We start from the raw sequence: 23,531 nt of genomic DNA, 5'->3' as shown, positions 1-23,531 counted from the left end.
CAAAATGCAGCACCTCACGTTTATCTAAATTAAACTCCATCTGCCACTCCTCAGCCCATTGGCTCATCTGATCAAGATCCCGTTGTAATCTGAGGTAACCTTCTTTGCTTTCCATGCAGTCAGTCTTGCATGTGACATTCTTGTGCAGTAACAATGCCTAACCCGCATTGATGGGGCATGAAGCATTGAGCAGCCCATGGCACCCAACCTGACAGTGCGCAAGATTCATTCTCAAGTGTAATTATATCCAGTCACACCTCTGGGTGCTGCGCACACTGACCACTGCAGCAACCTATATCCTAACTGTCTTGGTCCATCAGGGTGGCCTCCTATTCTCATCCATTGGTTTGCAGACTGTTGTCGACAGCAAACCCGAGTGAGACATCGCCAGACTGCATTTTTTGCCAGCTTAGTGACATACTGAGTGGTGGTGGGGTTGATGAGCAAAGGTTGTTTGATGTTCCTGAGTTACAGAGAACTGAAGTGCTCTCAGGTGTCTTTTAAATATGGCACTGACAATTTGAAGCCCAGGAGGACCCGGCAGGGGGGCTGAACATTCTTCCACTGAAATATAGTGTTGCACTCATGCACATATATGTCGTAAGCTGAAAGGAACATAATCACTCAAAAAAACCTGCCCAGACCAGAGTGCAGGTCCTTCCCACTTTTCAGACCATGTTCATACAGCTTCGGAAATGAACATTCCACCCTGTATGTAGGAGCAGATTCAGAGCATTTGACTCATTGAGTCTGCTCAGGCATCCATTGAGGTCATGGCTATCTGATACTCGCCAATTCCACTTTCCTGACTTATGCCCATAACCCTTAATTCTCTTGCTTATTAAAAATCTGTCTAGCTCAGCAATGAGTATATTTAATAACCTAACCTTTATGGTCCCTAGTGGCAAAACATTCCGTAGATTCTCTGCCCTTTGAGACGTGAAATTGAGATGGGAAATTACATCACCAACCCAAAGAAACCCAAACATATAAATAGAAAGCAGGAATTTTCAGCATTGCTTCACCTGAGGTCCACTGAAGATGCTACCTAGTAGGGTAATGAAACGTCTGGACATGAACCTTGCAGCTCAGCGAGCAAACGTACATCCATTCTTCCTCATCTTTGTCTCAAATGAGCAATCCCTCATACTATGATTACACTCTCTGGAGTGAGACTTTGACACAAGGGGAAGCAAACTCTCCACACTGATCTTTTCAAACCCCCTAAGGATCTTGTCAGTTTTGATAAGATTGCATCTCATTCTTTTATGGATGGTCTCTAATGTTGTGCCTTTATTTAACAAAGACTGCAAGGAAAAGCCAGTGAATTATGGACCAGTGAGTCTGAAGTCAGTGATGGGTATGTTATTGGAGGGGATTCTGAGAGGCACAATTTACATGTATTTGGAAAGGCGAGGACTGATTATGGATAGGTAGCATGGTTTTGTGCATGGGAAATCATGTCTCATAAACTTGATTGACTTTTTTGAGATAGGTAAATGACGACAGAGCAGTAGATGTTGTCTATGTGAACTTTAGCAAGGCCTTCAGCAAAGTTCCACATGTTAGACTAGATAGTAAAGTGAGATCACATGGGATCTAGGGAGTGCTAACCAATTGGACACAAAATTTGCTTGACGGTAGAAGACGGAAGGTGATGGTGGAGGTTTGTTATTCTGACTGGAGGCCTGTGACTAGTGGTGTTCTGCAAAGAACAGTGCTGGGTCCACTAATGTCTGTCATTTATATGAACGATCTGGGTGAAAATATAGGAAGCATGCTTATTAAGTTTGTGGATGACAACAAAATTTGAAGCGTAGTGGATAATGAAGAAGGTTATCTAAGAGTACAACGGATCTTGATCAGTTGGATCAATGTGCCAAGGAGTGGCAGATGGAGTTTAATTTAGACAAATGCAAGGTGTTGCATTTTGGTAAGACAAACCAGGGTTACATAGTTACTGCTACGACCCTGGGAACATTGTCAAACAGAGAGACCTAGGGGTTCAGGTATATAGTTCCTTGAAAGTGGCGTCACAAGTACACAGCATATTGAAGAAAGTGTTTGGCACTCTTGCCTTCACTGGTCACAGTTTTGAGTATAGGAGTTGGGATGTCATGTTGTGGTTGTACAGGACATTGGTAAGGCTACATTTGGAGTACTGCATACAACACTGGCCACAGTGCTGTAGGAAGGATCTTATTAAATTGGAAAAGGTGCAGAAAAGATTTATAACGATGTTACCAGAACTGGAGGGCTTGAGTTATAAGGAGAGGCTGGGCAGATTGGGATTTTTTTCACTGGTGCATAGGAGGTTGCAGAATGACCTTGTAGAGGTTTATGAAATTATGAGAGGCATTATGGTGAATGAGGTGAATAGCAAAGGTCTTTTCCCTAAGTTAGGGAATTCAAAACTGGAGGGCATAGGTTTAAAGAGGGAAAAGATTTTAAAAGAGACCTGGAGGGCAACTTTTTCACACAGATGTATATGTGGAATGAACTGCCAGAGAAAGTGGTAGAGGCAGATATAGTTACAACATTTAAGATACATTTGGACAGGAAATGGACTGGTTTAGAGGGATATGGGCCAACCCAAACAAATTGGACTGGTTTTTAGTTTGGGAAACATGGTCGGTGTGGACGAGTTGGACTAAAGAGTCTGTTTTCATGCTCTATGACTCCATGAATCTATACACCAGTAAGTACGAACCCAACCTACTCAGTTATTCCTCATAAGAAAATCCCTCCAAATTCATAATCACCTAGTGCCTTTCTGTGGACTGCTTCGAATGCCAGTATACCTTCCCTTAGGTAAGGGACCAAACTATCTCCAGTATATCAATTGTTGGCTGACTAGTGCCTTGTATAGTTTTAGCAAGAGCTCTCTATTTATAATACCATTCCCTTTGAAATAAAGACCTGTAGTCTATTTGCCTTCCCTATTACTTGTACATTTGTTTTTTGTGATTCATACATGAGGACTTCCAGATCCCTCTGTGCTGCAGCTTTCTGCACTGTCTTCTTATTTAAGTGTAATTCAACTCCTCTATTCTTCTTGCCAAAGTGCACAACCCCACATTTTCCAATATTATATTCCATCTGCCAACTCTTTTGCTCATTTATTTAACCTGTCTGTATCCCTCTGTGGATTATTTGTGTAATCCTTGCTATTCATCTTCTCCCTTTTTGTGTCATTCACACACTTGGTGATAGTACATTAATTTCTCTTATCCAATTCATTAATCTACATGATAATTAATTGTGAGGAGAAAGTGAGGCCTGCAGATGCTGGAGGCCAGAGTCGAGAGTGTAGTGCTGGAAAAGCACAGCAGGTCATTCCTGATGGAGGGATTATGCCCGAAACGCTGATTTTCCTGCTCCTCGGATGCTGCCTGACCGACTGTGCTTTCCCAGCACCACACTCTCGATGATAATTAATTGTGGTCCTGCATTTCTAAATGGTGTGCTATAGTTCCAATTTTCTTTTTTTCCCTCCTTTTTCAAATAAAGGTGCTACATTGGCAGTTTTCCAATCCTCTGGGACTTTTCCAAAATCGAACAGGTTCCAGAAGATTGCTATCCACTATCTCTGGAGTTATTTGCTTTAAATTCCAAAAATGCAACCCATCAGATTTAGGAGACTTATTGGCCTTAACCCCCATTAGTTTCCCTTTTTCTCGAGTGATTGTTATTCATTGGTTTCCTACCCACTTTAGTGCCTTGATGATTTAATATTTTTGGAATGCTGCCATTGTTCTTTACAATGAAGACTGATGTAAAATAATTTAGAAACAAAAATAGAGGTTGCTAGAAAAGCTCAGAAGGTCTGGCAGTGTCTGTTGAGAGAAATCAGAGTTAACGTTTTGGGTCTGGTTCTGAGGAAGAGTCATCGGACCCAAAACGTTAACTCTGATTTCTCTCCACAGGTGCTGCCAGACCTGCTGAGCTTTTCAAGCAACCTCTATTTGTGTTTTCGATTTACAGCTTCTGCAGTTCTTTCAGTGTTGATGTAAAATAATTGTTCAACCCGTCTCCATTTGCTGGTTCCTCATTACTATTTCGACACCCTGTTTTCTAAAGGGCCTATCTTCATTTTGTCCCCTCCCTTTGTATATATTTAGAAAAAAACTCTTGCTGTCTGTACTTGAATTTTATATAAAAAAGCTCTTACTGTCAATTTCTGAATTATTTGGTACTTTATCTTCATAGTTTATTTTCTTCCTCATTATTTTCTTTTGTCGCATTTCCCACCCCTCTGATTTATCATTAATCTTTGTCACATTGTATGTTTTTTCTTTAAATTTGATACTATCCTTAACTTCTTTGGTTAAACACGGTCGGTTTATCCCTTTCCCTTCTTCCTCACTGGGATATAGCTTTGCTGTGAGTCACAGTCTATAAATACCTGATAAAGCATAATTTGACAGTGCAGCAGTTATTGGTGTTATTGCAAGACAAAACTCCTTTAACAGGTTATATAAAAGATGCACAAAGAAACAATTTGGTGCTTAATTTGGTATACAATATAGTATTTAATCATTGGCTTTGCACAGAGTGGTGTGAGATTTATAAAACTTTACTTGGAAGCAGCTCCCACCTTGAGACTATGGCGTGTGTTTTGTGATTAGTTTGAGATAGAATAGAGTATGGGTGCTGTTACGCTTTTGAAGGTAATCTTCCCTTCGGAGGCTATACAAAGATAAAAATGAGACTTCATATTTTGGGGTTTCATTTCCAGCCTCAGGAAGCTGTGCACATGCAGCAAACACGATCTCTATCAGGGATCCTTGCTGTAAGGGCTGCTTCGACTGAAGCTTAATCGAGTTTTTAACTTGTTAGTGCAATTTGAAAAATATGATTGTCACAATAGATGTATTTATGATTTTTCTGTGTCTTTAGGGATGTCCCACAGTTAAAGTGATATATTTGAAAAGGTGACCTTCAGATATCTGACCCAAACTAACAAAAACAAGAAGTACTTGAAAAGCAGTCAGTGATAATGAAACTACAGGACTGCCAATTGTTGCAAAAACCCATCTGGCTCACTAATGTCATTTAGGGAGGGAAATCCTTTTCTTACCTTACATAAACTGGCCTACGTGTGACTCCAGACCCACAGTAATGTGGTCAACTCTTAACTGCCCTCTTAAATAGTTCAGCAAGCCACAGACATCAAGCTCAATTCGGGATGGGCAACAAGGGTTGGCTTTGCCAATGACTCCCATATCCACGAAGAAAAAAACAGAAAATAATCTTAAGCAGGTTTGGTACTCTCAGTGGTAGAGGAATAGAGTTATGACTCTTCAGAATAGGCCATTGTAAGCCTTTCTTTTTGTGAGAGTCAGAGAGATGAACAGCACAGATATCCCAACCCAATCTAGTCCCATCTTCCAGCACCTGGCCCATATCCTTCCAAACCCTTCCTATTCATATACCCATCCAGATGCCTTTTAAATGTTGCAAATTGTACTAGTCTCCACCACTTCCTCTGGCAGCTCATTCCATACACGTACCACCCTCTGCATGAAAATGTTGTCCCCTCTCACACTAAATCTATGCCCTCTAGTTCTGGTCTCCCCGACCCCAGGGAAAAGACTTTGTCTATATATCCTATACATGCCCCTCATAATTTTATAAACCTCTATAAGGTCACCACTCAGTCTCCGACGCTCCAGGAAAAGCAACCCTAACATATTCAACCTCTCCTTATAGCTCAAATCCGATAGGAAGGAGACCAGAATTGCACGCAATATTCCAATAGTGGCCTAACCAATGTCCTGTACAGCCGCAACATGACCTCCCAACTCCTGTACTTAATACTCTGACCAATAAAGGAAAGCATACCAAGTGCTTTCTTCACTATCTTATCTACCCATGACTCCACTTTCAAGGAGCTATGAACCTGCACTCCAAGGTTTCTTTTTTCAGCAACACTCCCTAGGACCTTACCATTAAGTGTATAAGTCCTGCTAAGATTTGCTTTCTCAAAATGCAACACCTCGCATTTATCTAAATTAAACTCCATCTGCCACTTTTCAGCCCATTGGTCCAGGAACATATATAGGAACATTACTTGTTCCATTCCTACTCACGCTCCGTACCTCTTTGTCCAGTACATCAATAACTATTAATTTGTCTCCTGCTGTCACCCAGATCTAGAAAACATCATCAAATTTGTTCCCAATCGCTATCCTTCACCATCACATGGTCTATCATCAACACTTCCCTTCCTTGACTCCTTTGATTCTACTTCTGAAGATAAGCATTTCACTGATTTTTATGATATGCCCACTGATTCTCCCATGGGTGCATTGACTATACTTCTTCACACCCTAGAAGACTCAATTCCATTTTCCTAGTTTCTCCTGACTCTTCAACCTACTGCACTAACAAAAGCCATACTCAACTCAAAATGTTAATTCGTTTTCTGTCTCCACAGATGCTGCAAGAGTGCAGTGTATTTCCAGCATGTTCTTATTTTAGATTTCAAACATCTGCCAGTATTTTCATTACTAAGTAAATTGGTTCATCTGATTTTTATTAATATCATTATGATGACTGATTTAGTGGCTATTCTGACAGTTCTCATGCTGGGTTTTGTGATGTGGTGGTAATGTTCCTATCTCTGGGTCAGAAGCTGTGTTCAAGTCCCACCTGTTCCAGAGGTGTCTCATAACATATCTGAACATGTTGATTAAAAGAAGTATCTAAAATCCTTATGCTCTATTTAATTGCAGCAGATTAAAGCTGCCTGAGTTCTTAATAATGACCTCTTTGAATCTTAACTGTGTTAGCCTGAACGTATGGCCCTGGCTTGAATGAAATCCCATCCTTCCTCAATGAGGTTTTTACCTGGTGAACTCATTGCATTCATTAGCTTCTCCAGCCTCCAACACTGGCTTGATCTGGCACAGGTTGTAGTCACAACAGCAGCCACTGTTCCCAGTGGTGCTGCTGGACCTGATGTGTTGCAGACTCTCTGACTTGACAGCAGCTCCTGGAGACAGAGTGCAGGGGACTAATTGCCCTGGCACCAGAAATAGTATGGCTTGCCAGGCCAGCAGAACCAGGCTGACCCAGACTTTCTAACCAGTAGGTGAGATTTAGATTAGATTCCCTACAGTATGGAAACAGGCCCTTTGGTCCAACAAGTCCATACCAATCCTCCAAAAAGTAACCCATCCATACCCATTTCCCTCTGACTAATGCACCTAACACTACAGGCAATTTAGCATGACCAATCCACCTAACTTGCACATCTTTGTTCTGTGGGAAGAAACCGGAGCACCCAGAGGAAACCCACGCAGACATGGGGAGAATGTACAAACTCTACACAGACAGTCACCCGAGGCTGGAATTGAACTCAGGTCCCTGGCGATGTGAGGCTGCAGTGCTAACGACTGAGCCACTGTGCCGCCCAACATGCTGCTCTGAGGACACTTCCAGCACAATGAATCATGGCCAATCTATATCAGAAAACCTAATGAAGCATTTGAATAACTTGAGAAAAGCTTCAGGGAAAATGTGTTTTGTCTGCTGTTATTTAAGAGATTTTTAAAATTCTGACATCAAAAATAATATTTTTTATAGCAAAATGTTTATTGATACCAAAAATCCAATAATTGCCAACTGTGCATTGCCACCTCCGATCTCTCTAATTCTGTCATGCATATACCAATAAAAAAGCCAATTAGAAGTTTATCTTTTTGAAGTTCGACTTTGCTGAAACATTTTTGCATTTACCAGTACATTCCTCCGTTCATTGCTATTCATTATTATGTGTGCGCAAGCTTTTTATGCTGCTCTTTTCATGGGTGTCAGCAGAGTTGGAAGTTTCATAGAGCATTATTTCATAATAACCTGATAACAACATTTATGAATTCAGTCACATCAATTAATGTCTTTCGGTGACGGTCTTAATTACTCACTGGTCTTTTCATGGACTTATAAACTTGACTCTGTAGCTCCCCCTTTTTGGGCATTAACTGGTCTATAAAACCCTGATAAGGGAGGCAGGAAAAATGTGAACATTTCTGGCCAGAAATAAGCGAACTGCTATATTTGGATAAGTGAATAATAAGTGTTTTTTCATCACACCTGAGGCAAGTGTTTAGTTCTTTGCATATTTGACTAAGGAGTTGAATGCCCCACTTGAGAGTCTGCCCTGAGTCATGTCACAAGGAAAACCAGACCTTAATCAGACTAGATTAGATTAGATTACTTAGATTACTTACAGTGTGGAAACAGGCCCTTCGGCCCAACAAGTCCACACCGACCCGCCGAAGCGCACCCACCCAGACTACATTTACCCCTGCACCTAACACTACAGGCAATTTAGCGTGGCCAATTCACCTAACCTGCACATTTTTGGAGTGTGGGAAGAAACCGGAGCACCCGGAGGAAACCCACGCAGACACGGGGAGAATGTGCAAACTCCACACAGTCGGTCACCTGAGGCGGGAATTGAACCCGGGTCTCTGGCGCTGTGAGGCAGCAGTGCTAACCACTGTGTCACCGTGCCGCCCACAAAAAGTGCCAGCCTATCCAGCCTCTCCTTATAATTCAAACCCTCCTTTCCCAGCAACATCCTGGTAAATCTCAGACCTTGGGAGAAAGTGAGGACTGCAGATGCTGGAGATCAGAGCTGAAAAATGTGTTGCTGGAAAAGCGCAGCAGGTCAGGCAGCATCCAAGGAGTAGGAGAATCGACGTTTCGGGCATAAGCCCTTCTTCAGGAATGAGGAGGCTGTGCCAAGCAGGCTAAGATAAAAGGTATGGAGAAAGGACTTAGGGGAGGGGCGTTGGGAATACGATAGGTGGAAGGATGTTAAGGTGAGAGTGATAGGCCAGAGAGGGTGTGGGGGCGGAGAGGTCGGGAAGAAGATTGCAGGTCAAGAAGTCGGTGCTGAGTCCGAGGGTTGGGACTGAGATAAGGTGGGGGGAGGGGAAATGAGAAAGCTGGAGAAATCTGCATTCATCCCTTGTGGTTGGAGGGTTCCTAGCCGGAAGATGAGGTGCTCTTCCTCCAGGGGTCGTGTTGCCATGGTCTGGCGATAGAGGAGGCCAAGGACCTGCATGTCCTTGGCGGAGTGGGAGGGGGAGTTAAAGTGTTCAGCCACGGGGCGGTTCGGTTGGGTTGGTTGGTGCAGGTGTCCCAGAGGTGTTCTCTGAAACGTTCTGCAAGTAGGCGGCCTGTCTCCCCAATATAGAGGAGGCTGCATCGGGTGCAGCGGATGCAGTAAATGAAGTGTGTGGAGGTGCAGGTGAATTTGTTACGGATATGGCAGGATCCCGTGGGGCCTTGGAGGGAAGTGAGGGGGGAGGTGTGGGCGGAAGTTTTGCATTTCTTGCGGTTGCAGGGGAAGGTGCCAGGAGTGGAGGTTGGATTGGTGGGGGGTGTGGACCTGACGAGGGAGTTGCGGAGGGAGTGGTCTTTCCGGAACGCTGATAGGGGAGGGGAGGGACATATATCCTTGGTAGTGGGGTCTGTTTGGAGGTGGCGGAAATGATGAAGGATGATACGATGTATCTGGAGGTTGGTGGGGTGGTAGGTGAGGACCAGTGGGGTTCTGTCCTGGTGGAGATTGGAGGGGCGGGGTTCAAGGGCGGTGGAGCGGGAAGTGGAGGAGATGCGGTGGAGAGCATCGTCAACCACGTCTGAGGGTAGCTGTGGGAGTCGGTTGGTTTATAGCTACTGTAAAAACACCATCCCATATTCCCAATTCCTTTGCCTCCGCCGCATCTGCTCCCAGGAGGACCAATTCCAATACCGAACAACCCAGATGGCCTCCTTCTTCAAAGACCACAATTTCCCCTCAAACTTGCGGAATATTTCAGAGAACACCTCTGGGACACCCGCACCTACCAACCCAACCGCCCCGTGGCTGAACACTTTAACTCCCCCTCCCACTCCGCCAAGCACATGCAGGCCCTTGGCCTCCTCCATCGCCAGACCATGGCAACACGAGGAGGAAGAGCGCCTCATCTTCCGCCTAGGAACCCTCCAACCACAAGGGATGAATGCTGATTTCTCCAGCTTCCTCATTTCCCCTCCCCCCACCTTATCTCAGTCCCAACCCTCGGACTCAGCACCGCCTTCTTGACCTGCAATCTTCTTCCCGACCTCTCCGCCCCCACACCCTCTCCGGCCTATCACCCTCACCTTAACCTCCTTCCACCTATCGCATTCCCAACGCCCCTCCCCTAAGTCCCTTCTCCCTACCTTTTATCTTAGCCTGCTTGGCACAGCCTCCTCATTCCTGAAGAAGGACTTATGCCCGAAACGTCGATTCTCCTGCTCCTTGGATGCTGCCTGACCTGCTGCGCTTTTCCAGCAACACATTTTCAGCTTAATCAGATCTTGGAATCACCTGCAACCTACAGTTTTTAATTTATATTTATTTACTTGAACATGAATCTGGAGGAGAATAGAGTGTTTCTCTCGATCCCGCATTGTACCCACTTCCTTCTCCTACCACTACTCCTGACCCCCAGCACTGGCCTCCTGTACTGACCCACAATTTTCCACCAGTCCCTGAGTCCCTGAATACTTCAGACCTTGACTGAGAACACGAAACCTCCCCTTCCGTCTGCTCTAGCTTTGGCTTTGCAATGATAATCAAATCCGACCATAGATCCCCTTAGCAGACCATCGCTGAACCACAAGCAGGAGGCTTGATCGTGCAAACAGCACAGTTTGATACTTTGTTGCCTCTGTTATTGCCAATACTGTGGCTCCGTAGCTGCATTCTGTTCAAAATTTCAATTATGAAAACATGGCAGACAAAACTCTTCTTCAAAGTGTTATTTTTAAGTTTTTCAGCTTTTAATGCTTATTCTCTTGAAGAAGTTTGCAACATTTTGGTCATGTTCAAGAATTATTAGAGTTCTGAGGAAAAATGTAGCTTTAACACCGCAGTTGAAGGCAGATCCTTTCTAATCATTTTATTAACTCCTTGTCTGGTTTGAAATGTGATGGCTCGATTGTTTCCTCAGCCTTGAAACTCACAGCCTTCCCTCTGGAATAGTTGGCATAGTGGCAGTTGTACAACTTGGCACTCACCTTTGGAGATCCTGACACCTGCCCTGAGTTCCAGTGTTTCCAATGAAAGTTCCGTCAGCCTCTGACAGTTATCAACCCCCCTCCTCCCTGCCCCAACTACTGTCACCCCTCATTGCTGATTCCCCTCTGGGAATGCTCTCCAGTCATGAAATTATTTTCAATTCTGCCTCATACCAAGCCCATTGATTTCAAGGTCCAAGGTTAGATTCCAATAACTCATGGTAAAATCTACATTTTGGTTTAAAGTTCGTCATGTGCTTTTATTGTATTTTACTGAACCCTAACCTACTCATACACATGTTTGAGCTGAACATTAAACTCTTTGGTTCCATTTCTATAAACTAATATCTCTGTGGTATCATTACAGAAAGAACAACTCCTTGGAGGACCATTTCGATTGAACCTTTACCCTAGGGAATACTTTGATAGTAACCCCTACAGGACTGAAAAACTCTTGCCTCCACTAAAGGAGGTACCCCCAATGAAAAAGATAGAAGCACCTTTTAAACCTGCTTCTCCCGGAAAATCAGTATGTATTTGATTTCACTATTTCAGTTAGTGTCAACTTGCTGTAACAGGGACAGAAATACACTTGGAGAGGCACTGTGTTAAGAGGCAGCAATGAAGGTGGTCAAGAAATTTGGAGAGAAAAAAAGGATGTTGGAGATTGGAGATGAGATGTCTGCAGGAACAGAGGATGGGCTTTTTGAAGTGGAGGGAATGACAAAGCTGGGGCCAAATCCTAAAGAGAGAGGACCAGCCAGCATGGGGATCAGGAAGTGTATTTATTTGGTTGGTTAGTTGTTGAGTGGGAATGGCGTGAAAGGGCAGGAGGTGGGTCTTAATGGTGTGATGAACCTGGAAACAGAATGATAAGAGGGAAATTAGGGAAAGTTATAGGTTTCAGGTCCTGGGTTGAGGAAGTTGAGGGGCCATTTGATTAGGTGAGAAAGGAAAAGGATAAAATATGACAGAGACAGTTGAATTATTGATTTTAATCTCACTGACAAAGCAATGAATGGACCCTTCACATCTGACCAAGATGGGGCTTTTAGAAGGTAGAAAGGATGGGTTTGAGGAAACAGAGATAAGAACCTTGGGATAGGGCAGAAAAGGAGCGGGGGGGTGATCCTCACATTGCAGGTTGCCCAGAATTAAATTAGGCTTATGTAAATGTGTTTTAAGGTTCAGGCTTGAAGAATGTGTAAATTAACTGATGACTGATGCCTGGCTTTGTTTAAATTTTAAACCCAACGGTTTGATTCTCAATTTGTTGACGCATTGCTAAATTCAAAGAGACTTTACCAAAAAATCAGTTTATAAATTAAAATAGCAGGTTTTGAGAATTCTACATAAAATTCTACATAATAATTCTACATAAAATCTGTGTGTGATGCAGCAGGATAAGACTTTAGCAGTTATGCCAGAGATCAATAATGAATATGTTAATACAAACTGAATCAACCAGAAAACTCAATTGACTGATTACATCAGTTGGAAATAAACATTGCACAAAGTTGATAATGTGACTATAAAAACGACTTCACATTGCCAACTAACGGCCAATGTATGCAGCTGTATCATGACAATCGATTATGCTCCTGACAAAGTTGAAATTCCCCACCATTAATTTTTGGAATTGATGTACAAGGATTAACAAAAATTATAACAGGAAGTTCATGCCTACACAATCTTTTGATACAATGCAGATCTGTGTACTCACCTGAATAAGAAAAATGTTATTTATTTATCTATTACCCCGTTTTAATTTATCAATGAACTGGTAGCTCCATAGTAAGGTTCTATTTTTCATATGTGTTTGTTCCATGCACAAAGTGCCCATCACTTAAAGGTTGCTGGATTCAGATTTCTGAAGAGTTCATCCCAAAAACATTCACAGAAAGCAGTTGTTTTCCTTGCTATGGTGCTCAGTGAGAAGATCTTGATATTATTTCAATGTCCAATTATTTATGATTGTTCGATCGGACAGAATCTCTTAGGGACCTGGATTATGTGGGCTGCCGTAAGAATGTGGCAAAATTACAGAAGAAATCCAGCAAAGCTTATCTTGAGGTTGAGAGCAACTTGCTGCAAACTTTATCTAATTTTGAGAGTATCAAGAACAAGATTCTTGATTGACAGTGACGAGTTGCCCATGAAGAGGGATTTTTGCTTGTTAACAACCTCATTAAGCACAGCTTTCACCTTATTAATGTGCAACTTGCTACCCTCCAAACTGCTGCGACCAAACTAGACTCTAAGGATTCTCAATGGAAGTCAGAGTGGGTACTTGGTGTTACATTTCAAGAAGGACCAAGTGGCCAAAGAGTTAAACAGGAGCTTCATTATGGAGGTGTTTACTCTGCAGACATCAAGGTTAGATGAAGCCGTGTCCCTCAAATGGGCAATGGCACCATGTGATTGGACTGTTAAAATGATAGTGCATCATACATACACAGATGCACAAGACCTGGTAATTGCAGCTGGCTGCAGAGAGCCTCCATGTTGCTCACCATGCAGTAGCATTTTGGGGCACTATCCATAGGTACCAGCCACATTCACCCTTAGTCCATTGCCACCACATCTGATATTTGCTTACACTTCAGGATCCTCATGCCACTTTCTGATTCACATGCAGGTTACTCAGGAAGCATAGGCCTGCATTGCACAGTGCACTAGCAACTGACATTGAAAGCTGCTGCAAGGACACTTTGTACGAGGGGTCAGGAACCCAACTTAAGTTGAACTGCATCTATTTCAAACCCACCGACTCCCACAGCTACCTGGATTACACATCCTTCCAACGCCACCCCTCCCCTCTCACCTTCATCCAAGGCCCCAAAAGATCTATTCACATCCGGCAGAGATTTTCCTGCACATCCACCCACCTCACATACTGTGTCCGTTGCTCTCGATGTGTTCCCCTCTACATTGGGGAGACAGAACGCCAACTTGAGGAGCGTTTCAGGGAACATCTTTGGGACACATCCACCAAAACAACTCTAATGCCCTGTAACCGACCACTTCGACACCACCCCGCAACCTCCAATTCCTCTAAGGACATGTAAGTCCTGGGCAGATCCAAGCCACTTGACAACTGGAGGAAGAATGCCTTATCTTTCACCTTGGGACCCTCCAAACACTCGGCATCAACATTGACTTCACCAGTTTCCAAATCTCCTCTCCACCCACCTCATTCTAGATCCAACCATCCAACTCAGCACCACCCTCTTGACCTATCCTAACTGTCCATCTTCCTTCCCATCTATCCATTCCACCCTCCCCTCCGACCTATCACCATCACCCCCCGACCTGCATCTGCCTATCGCCTTCCCAGCTACCTTCTCCCCAGCCCCACCTCCACCCTTCTATTTATCTCTCAGCTCCCTTCCCACCCCCGACATTCCTGATGAAGGGCTTATGCTCAAAATGTTGACTCTCCTGCTCCTCAGATGCTGCCTGCTGTGCTTTTCCAGCACCATACTTTTTGACTTAGACTCTCCAGCATCTGCAGACCTCACTAACTCCTAGGCTGCACCTCAGGCCTGCTCTCTTCGTGCTTGCCTTACTGGTCAGCAGTCCTCAGTCAATATGTCCAGTCTCACTCCTGCATGATGTGGCAGCAAAATCATTGCACGTTTTAGGTGAAGGACCTCCCTGAAGTCCATGGAAGCATCTGTCAGTCAGGAGTCCCATCACATTAAGTCAAGGACACGCTCTAATACCAGTCCAGAAGATTGGTCATGGTCAGGATGCTCTTTGTCAGGGAGGTCACTGCCTCTGTAGACCAGGAAGTGGGTAACTGTCAGACCTGTAGCTCCATAGCAGCCAGCTGGGGAAGTAGGGCTGACATGGTCAGGGCTATACACAGGCATCTGTCAGAGGTTTAGGCACTGCTCATCTGGGCTCGTCTGGTTAAGTTGTTCCATGGGTGGGACACAGTCAGGCTATCAGGTCCTGCCAGCAACTTTTTAAATGTGGCGGGGTGCCAGGGATGCTGGCCTTTCGGTGATATCCGGTGTGTGGTGCGTTGTTCCAGGAACAGCAAATGGTAAGATGGGGCTAGAATCAGGTGACGGCGGTGGGATAGGTAGTAAGATGAGAGTAGTAAGATATAGCGAGAGATTTTGCCAGGACTCACAGTGAGAATCTCTCTGAGCTGCACAGCAAAACCTAACCATAAAAACATAAGATTCAGATCATGGATTCTATACAAAGTTTCCTGTCAACAATTTCAACAGCATCCACAAATCTGCAATTTATAATTCCGTTTTTAATAATGTATTCATTTTTTCCCTTTTATGTTCTTTTTCTCTTTGTTTTAGCTTGGCGGCATGAAGGCAGGTGCATTTGATGTTTATCCAGCTCATTTCAGTACTTTAATGAAAGATGCAAAAGAAAGCCAAAAAGTTGGTAGGGGTTTAGTGTTTAGACCCAATGCCGGACCGAAGAGCAGGCCAATTAAAAGTGTGCTTGCAACAAATATCAACAGGTAAGTAATGGCACCTAATTAGCTAAATTGTTAGTCAAATGTGCTTATGTTATATAAATAATGAGATGTATACAAACCAGCAATTTCCATTTTGAGCATTTTTGAGCAAGAGTTTGCTGACACCTACAACTTTGGGGAATATGCATGTGTACTAATCCAGGAACACGCACACTCACTATTTCAGACACTGTGTCATCATGTAGAATGTACATGTGACGTCATTCACAGTTTTCACATTGAAACGCGAGCACGGAGTTCAGCAGCAGAGAGTCAGGATGCAGGAGGAGGGAATCAGAGGCTAGGGGAGCCAATTAGTGGGGAGAGAAGTGAAGGGGAAAGGAGAGTGAGGACCTAGAGATGTCAGAGACCTGGTGATGAACAGCACTGCTCTTTCGTGAAGCCTTCTTAGAGGTTCACCTATAAACCGTTCAAGCGAAACAAAGATAATGTTTCCTTCGCAATGGCAACAAGAGACTGTCCTAACTGATGAAGACAGCTTGGACAGAGCTAGATATGGAAGTCAGAATCATGAGTGTCTCAAGACATTCTGAGTCCAGGCCAGAAGAGGTTGAATGATCCCCTTCCCGTAAGAATATGGGCCAGTATTGCAGGTTGGCACTGCAGAGGACAATTACACAGGAGGTTCAGTGTGAGGCATCTGATGAGAGATGCAATCAATGTGCAATCAATGTCTGTCACTCATTACAGCCACCACTACTGGCACCATACACCTGCCAGGGTTCCGACTGTTACCATAAAAGGAGGTTACAATACTCAGCAATGTGCTCATCTTCAGGTCACTGACCTTCCATCACAACTAGGATCTGAGCTCTTCACCAAAACTTTGATACCAAAGGCTTGAATGGGACAAAGAAGCAACCAAAACAGATGCCTATTTGAGTGGTGTCAATTTTGAATTGAGTCCTGATTGCTTGCCCTGAACTCAGATTTTCTCGCATCAGTCAGAGTGGCTGCCTTGCTCCAGCAATCCAGTCAGGCTTCACCACTAACATTGCCAGTGTTTTGTAACAACGAGCCAGCCTGCATATGACTGAGACTGCTCAACATGGAGAGTGACCAACCTTCACATTGTTATTGTTTAAACAAAGAGACAACAAGGCTTTAAGGAGCCAAGTAACATAAAGATGTTTGTATTCACCAGAAGTTGGAGGAAAGAGTTTATCCCATTAAGTTCATGCCTCATTTATATCTGTGAAATGTCTGTGAAAACACACGTTTCCCATTTTTAGCTAACAGAATTGTGCCCATGAATATAATACCATTAGCTATTAATCATTGTTTATGACATGCTATTAAATACAAAATATATCAGGAAACCAGACGCACCTAAAAGGTTCAGAGAACATAATTTAACCCTCTGTCTGAGAACTGAGGTGTTGCCTCTCGCACAATTAAGCTCCCCACTCATAATTCTAAAGGCTTTAGGTGGGTCTAAAAACTTGCACCAAAATTTCAGATCTGTGAAGGTGACAAACTTTGAACTACGCAGGGAATTTAATGCCCATATGCCCTACCGGGGACGGGAAAGTATAGATTAAAGAATTGTTCTAGTTTACATAATAAAATCTGGCGTGACCCTGGACTATTTAGAATCTATAAGTGGCCAGCAGGAAGGTTGGGCACGCCATGTGGCAGGCTGTCTGGCCTATTGTAGCCGCCCGCCTGCAGCCGAGAGTTGGTTAGGCACACTCCTCTGATGAGCTCTGATAGCAGCAAGGATGATCCCATCCCCAACCCCTTGCCCCATAAAACAACTGCCTCTTGCTGGGTTCTGCCTGACTGCCTCTGAGAAGGCACCCAACTTAGCTACACTCTGAGGCCTCCATAGGTCCTCTTCGACTGGACCAATTGGAGTCCCAACAATCACCACTGCTCCTTCTGGTTCCATTGAGATTGAAGAACTGCCAAACAATCAAAAGCAGGATATTCACATGGAATGCCTTGTAAACCCTGACAGCTACTTGCCTGATGGGGATTTGATCCCATTTTGTGTCTAGGAAATGGATGAAGGTGTAGTGGTTAACTACGTTTCACTGTCCAGCAATGCCTTCATTTCCATTTCCAGCTTGTTCTGTTTTCATTTTTGTTTAACTGACATGATTGAGTGTATTGACAAATATAGAGGATTTTCGAGAGTAATCCAGTTGATCTGCTGTTAATAGATGTCAAATAAGAATTTGATAAAGTGTCATAATATTACACCCCATGAAATAAAATTCAGTGTTAGCATAGATACAAAAGTACCTGAGTGACAGGAAACAGAAGGTAGTGGTGACTGATTATTTTTAAGACCGGAGGGAGATATACTGTTGGATTCTGCAAGACTCAGACCATTGCTGTTTCTGATCTGGTTATGTTCCTATCCGTGGCCTCAACACCCAACTCCACTCACAGATAGATAGTGTCCAGAGTTGAAGTTTTGTTTTACCCCCAAGTATGACCTCACCCATCCAGCCAATGGACCCAACAGATCATTGTAACCTTTAAAACTTATGGCACCTTTAGACATTTCAGCCACATTATCAACGTCAAGGAAATAAACAGTTCAATCGCAGTCTGTGATTGCTCCAAGAAATTCAACATTTTTACATTGAAAGGGACTAGTGAGGCTTCAAATGCCAGGATATGAGAACTGTCAGGAAACAGTTTGGCCCGAGGTTATGAAGGATTTCTCAGAGTTCCCAATGTTAATGTTGAGATAGCCTTGATTGTTGAGCTGGAAAATCAAGTTGAAGGGGAGGAATTTGAAGACCTGACCATAAGTTGGAGGATTTGAGCTATAGGGAAAGGCTGAATAGGAGGGGCTGTTTTCCCTGGAGAGTCGGAGGCTGAGGGATGACCTTATAGAGGTTTATAAAATCATGGGAGGAGAAAGATATAAAAGGGCCATAAGGGGCAACTTTTACATGCAGAGTATGTGCATGTATGGAATAAGCTGCCAGAGGAAGTGGTGGAAACTGATACAATGACAGCATTTAAAAGGCATCTGGATAGGCATATGAATAGGAAGGGTTTCGAGGGATATGGGGCAAGTGCTGGCAAATGGGACTAGATTAGATCGGGATGTCTGGTTGGCATGGACAGAAGGGTCTGTTTCCATGCTGTACATCTCTATGACTCTATCTCTCTAAGACCATAAGCATATGATCTCAGGAACTGTTTCAATCTCATTAGACAGAACTAATTGGTGAAACTGGTGATACAGAGGAGGAGGTGGAGAGAGAGAAATAAGAAGCTCCATTTACAACAAAGCTGATGGTATATCTCATGAAATGATAATAAAGGTGACAGACAATGAGACAAATATGGAAAGAATCATTGTCTTGACAGAAAGTGACACTGCTTTTGCTCTTATAGAGACATAGAGTCATACAGCATGAAAACAGACCCTTCAATTCAACCAGTCCATGCTAAACATCATTCCAAACTAATCTAGTCCCACCTGCCAGCACCTGGCCCATATCCTTTGAAACCCTTCCTATTCATTTACCCATCCAGATGCCTTTTAAATACTGTAATTATACCAGCCTCCACCACTTCCTCTGGCAGCTTATTCCATACACACACACACACTCTGCGTGAAAAAGTTGCCCCTTATGGCCCTTTTATATCTTTCTCCTCTCACCCTAAACCTATGCTCTCTAGTTCTGGACTAGTTCTAGCTCCTGGCCCATATCCCTCCAAACCTTTCCTATTTATATATCTGTCCAAATGTCTTTTAAATGTTGTACTTGTACCCATATCCACTACTTCCTCAGGGTAATTATTCCACACATGAACCACCCTCTGTGTAAAAGGTTTGCCTCTTATATCTTTTTTAAATCTCTCTCCTCTCACCTTAAAAGTGTGCCTCCTAGTCTTGAAATCCCCCATCCTTGGGAAAAGACAACTACCATTAACTCTATCTCTACCTCTCATTATTTTGTAAATTTCTATCTTGATTGGGAACATCACAAAATTCAAAAGCAAAAGGGGAATCATTCAGAAATAACACCTCTTTTTCCTACTGCTACATCAGGATTAAAATCCACCTTGCTCACTCCCTCCACGTCTGTTGGAGAAAACTTTGTCCAACTTCACCTTACATTAAGGATCAATGTTATGCCATTTTCTATATTTTAAAGTACACTTCACTATTTCACCACTTGAAAGTCTTCATTTTGTATTTTAAATAAAACATTGTTTTCAGTGAATTTTACCTGCTTGTCTGCTGTATGAGAAGTTTGATTGGCTGAAACCTGTTTCAAAATTAGGGTTCACCTATTGAAATCAGAAATAAGGAGTTTTTTTCTCACAGAGAGGGTCATGAATCTTTGGAACCTTCTTCCTCACAAGCCAGTGAAAACAAAGTCTGAATTGTTTATCAAGAATCTATCTCCAAGAAATGGCTTGGGAATAGCAGGAATGTGGAGCTATCTGATATCATTGAGTGGCAGGGCAGGTTTGAGGAGCCATGTCCTACTTCTGGTCCTTATTCATATGTTTGCATGTACAATCCATATAATGTTCAGAAAACCATCTGATGGCTCAAATGACCTGTCTCTGCTGTAAATCTCAATAAACAACAGACAGAGAAATGCATGTATGCTCAAGTGAGGGTTATTGTTTTTTCACATCTCTCAAAACGGCTTGGGATCAAGTGTGCAAGTAAAGTGATTAGATTCTATTGGGAATTGCCAAACTTAGGGGCAAATCTAATCAAAATGGTTCCATGAGAACAAGATGGTTATTTTCTCAGGACTTAGATTTGAAGAAATATTGTCTGGAAATATTAATTTCATGTTTTGTGTGCCTTTACAGTACAAACATTTCTAATTCATTTTCCTTGCAGGGTGGTGAACAACTTGAACTACAAGACTGTCGATCGTGTAATGGTTTACTAATGAAAGGATGCATGGTTTGCAGTGTAAAAGTTTTCAGCCATGGTAAAGCCATCTTGCAAGTCAAGTGTATGCTGAAAGTACTCTACAGAATATTCCTGTTCTATCTCATTAACCCATTTAAAACAAAATGGAGTTTGGAAATCTCTCACTCTGAGCCAGTTTGGTGAAATTATTGTTTTTTTTTGTAAATACTGTACTGCTATAACTAAACTACATTTTTGACCTTTTTTTTACTTCCTCTCTTCATTCAGATAAGAAAATAAATCAGTGCCATTGTCACTCTGTCTGTGGTTCATATTGAGGCTGAATATCTAATGGCCTGGATAGACAAGGAACAGTTGAGAGTGTGATGCTGGAAAAGCACAGCAGGTCATGCAGCATCCGAGGAGCAGGAAAATCGACGTTTCGGGCAAAAGCTCTTCATCAGGAATCGGGCTATTGCCCAAAACGTCGATTTTCCTGCTCTCAGATGCTGCCTGACCTGCTGTGCTTTTCCAGCACCACACTCTCAACTCTAATCTCCAGCATCTGCAGTCCTCACTTTTGCCTAAGGACAAAGAACAGACAGATCACTCATTAGAGAGCTGGAATTTGAGGTGAAAATAACATCCACAAGCTTTCTGTCCCAAGTAAATTCTGGCCAAAGAGCTCAAATGGGAACATGATTATTAGCATGACTGTGTTGCTGGATTAGAAATCAAGCATTATAAACTCATGATTGAGAAACAAGAGTTCAGATCCCACCACGAACTCCACCTGGGTCACCTTACCTCGTCTGACTTGTATGTGAGAGAAGATTCACAGCAAGGTGGCTGACTTTTAACTGCCCCTGAAATAAACTAGCAAGTCACTCAGTTGAAGACAATTAGAGAATGTGCAGGAGGGGACTGCTAGTGGCAAACTGACTATTAGACAAGCTTGCCTTTGGGTTGCCAACAACAGAGTCCAGTGGATTAATTATCGATTGCATGAGATTCTCGGAGAAAATGAACCATGTAGGCCAGTATGTAGAAATGGGTAGATAAACTGAAATTGCAGGGCTCTCAGGCTGACAAGCAGATGTTACCTTGCTTAGTCTGAAGGTGGCTAAAAGTTTATTAATGCCACTGTTGCAGTAAAATATGGAAACTATCTTTATATGCTGATGTCATTGCGTTTAAAAGAAATAGTAGATAATGAGATGATAACCAGTTTACAGGAGGAAGAATTGTTAATGGAAGCATCATTGCACAGACAGAATTATGGAAACTAGGAGCAGGAGCAGGTCATTGGCCCTTCAAGCCTGCTGTACCATTCAGTATGTTCATGGCTGACCCTCTGTCTCAAATGACATATTCACACTTTCTCACCCTACCCTTTGACACCTTTAAAATCTAAAAATGTACCTATCCTGTTCTTGAATACATTCAGTGACGTGGCCTCCACAGCCTTCTGTGGTAGATAATTCCACAGGCTCACTACCCCTTTACGTGAAGAATTATATCCTCCTCTCAGTCCTAAATGGTTAACCCTGTATATCTGAGACTGTATCCTCTGATTCTAGATTCCCCACCCAAGGAATACATCTTTGATACATTCATTGACTGGTGTGAAAGCAATTCCGATCTTTTTTGGACCATTTAAATAATACTCTGTTTTTCTGTTTTTACACTAAGGTGTATATTTAGCCACATTTAACCACATTGCACTGCAGCTCCACTCTCAACATGTCTAAATCACCTCGGGGTGTCCTTGCAGCCTCCTCACATCTCGCATCCCACTCAGTTTTTTGACCTCAGCAAACTTGCAAATTTTGCATTTGGTTGCCTCATCCAGATCATGTGTATATATTGTGAATTGCTGGGACCCAAGCATGATCCTTGCGGTACCCCACTAGTTACAGCCTGCCACCTGGAATAAGACCCAATTATTCTCATTCTCAGTTGCCTACCTATCAAACAAATCTTAACCCATGCCAATATATTACTCACAATCGTATCTGCTTTATTTTTACCCACTAACTTCTTATGTGGAACTTCATCAAAAGTCTGAAAATCCAAATGCACCACTTCCACTGGTTTTCTATTCCACTAGATACATCTTCAAAAACTCTGGTAAATTTGTTAAACATGATTTGCCTTTCTTAAATCCATTCTGGCTTCATTCAATCACATCAATTCTTTCCAAATTTTATGTGATCACCTGTTCTATAATAGACTCCAGGATTTTCCCTAATACTGATAGGCTAATTGATCTGCAAGTCTCTGTTTTCCTCTCCCTCCCTTGTGAGGTTACATTTGCTACCCATCAATCTGTAGGAATGCGGAGAAGATCTTTTCACTAGTAGGACAGACTAGGACCCGAGGATTCAGTGGGAAGGGCAACCCTTTAGAACTGAGATGAGGAATTTCTTCTGCTAGGAGGTGGTAAATCTATGGAACTCATTGCCACAGAAGGCTGTGGAGGCTAAGTCATTGAGTGTATTTAAGACAGGGATACATAGGTTCTTGATTGGTAAGGGGATACAAGGAGGAGGCAGGAGAATGGGGCTGGAAAATATGTCAGCCACGACTGAAAGGCAGAGCAGATTCAATGGGCTAAATGATCTAATTGCTTTCCTGTATCATACAGTCTTATGGATAACCCTCTGCAAAGCTTTCTGCCTTTGGGCACTTCTTATCTCCACCCATACAAATTCCATATCATGATTTCCAAGCCAATATTCTTCCTCACTATTACATTGGAGTAGAAAGGAAATTTCAAGTCACCAGTGAAGAATAAAGCTGATGGTTTTTTTAAAAAATAATGTTCTCTCATGGGATGTCAGCATTTATTTTCCATTTATTGTAGATGAGGAACCTTTTACAGAAACTGTCACATTTTACTTTTCAATTATTTTGAGCATCTCATCCTTTATGCCAAACTATACCCCCACGTAGACAAGCAGGAGGCTGGAAGAACACAGTGTCCTTCTTCCAGCCACCTGCTTGTCTACTTTAGATTCCAGCATTTGCAGTTTTTGTGTCTCTAAACTATACCCCAGAGCAAATTGAAAATGATTGCTTGTGTTATTTTCTTAATTGGAAAGTGAAAAA

At 42.8% G+C, this 23,531-nt stretch overlaps 1 protein-coding gene across 1 annotated transcript in view; it reads left to right on the top strand.

Annotated features, from left to right (window-relative positions):
- cfap96 (cilia and flagella associated protein 96) overlaps window positions 1-20,736 on the top strand; it is a 33,450-nt gene extending 12,714 nt beyond the window's left edge. Inside the window, exons 5-7 of the mRNA XM_043721252.2 lie at window positions 11,429-11,590; window positions 15,387-15,553; window positions 20,406-20,736. Coding sequence (XP_043577187.1) covers window positions 11,429-11,590; window positions 15,387-15,553; window positions 20,406-20,457 — 381 coding nt within the window. The 3' untranslated portion in view covers window positions 20,458-20,736. The remainder of the gene's footprint in view (window positions 1-11,428; window positions 11,591-15,386; window positions 15,554-20,405) is intronic.
- The last annotated feature ends 2,795 nt before the right edge of the window (window positions 20,737-23,531 follow it).

The sequence above is a fragment of the Chiloscyllium plagiosum genome, unplaced genomic scaffold, assembly GCF_037043375.1.
Source record: "Chiloscyllium plagiosum isolate Xiang-an unplaced genomic scaffold, Cpla_swu_hap1 HiC_scaffold_2, whole genome shotgun sequence".
Lineage (NCBI taxonomy): Eukaryota > Metazoa > Chordata > Chondrichthyes > Orectolobiformes > Hemiscylliidae > Chiloscyllium > Chiloscyllium plagiosum.
The sequence above is the reverse complement of the archived record's forward strand: the minus strand, read 5'-3'. Positions and strand labels throughout refer to the sequence as shown.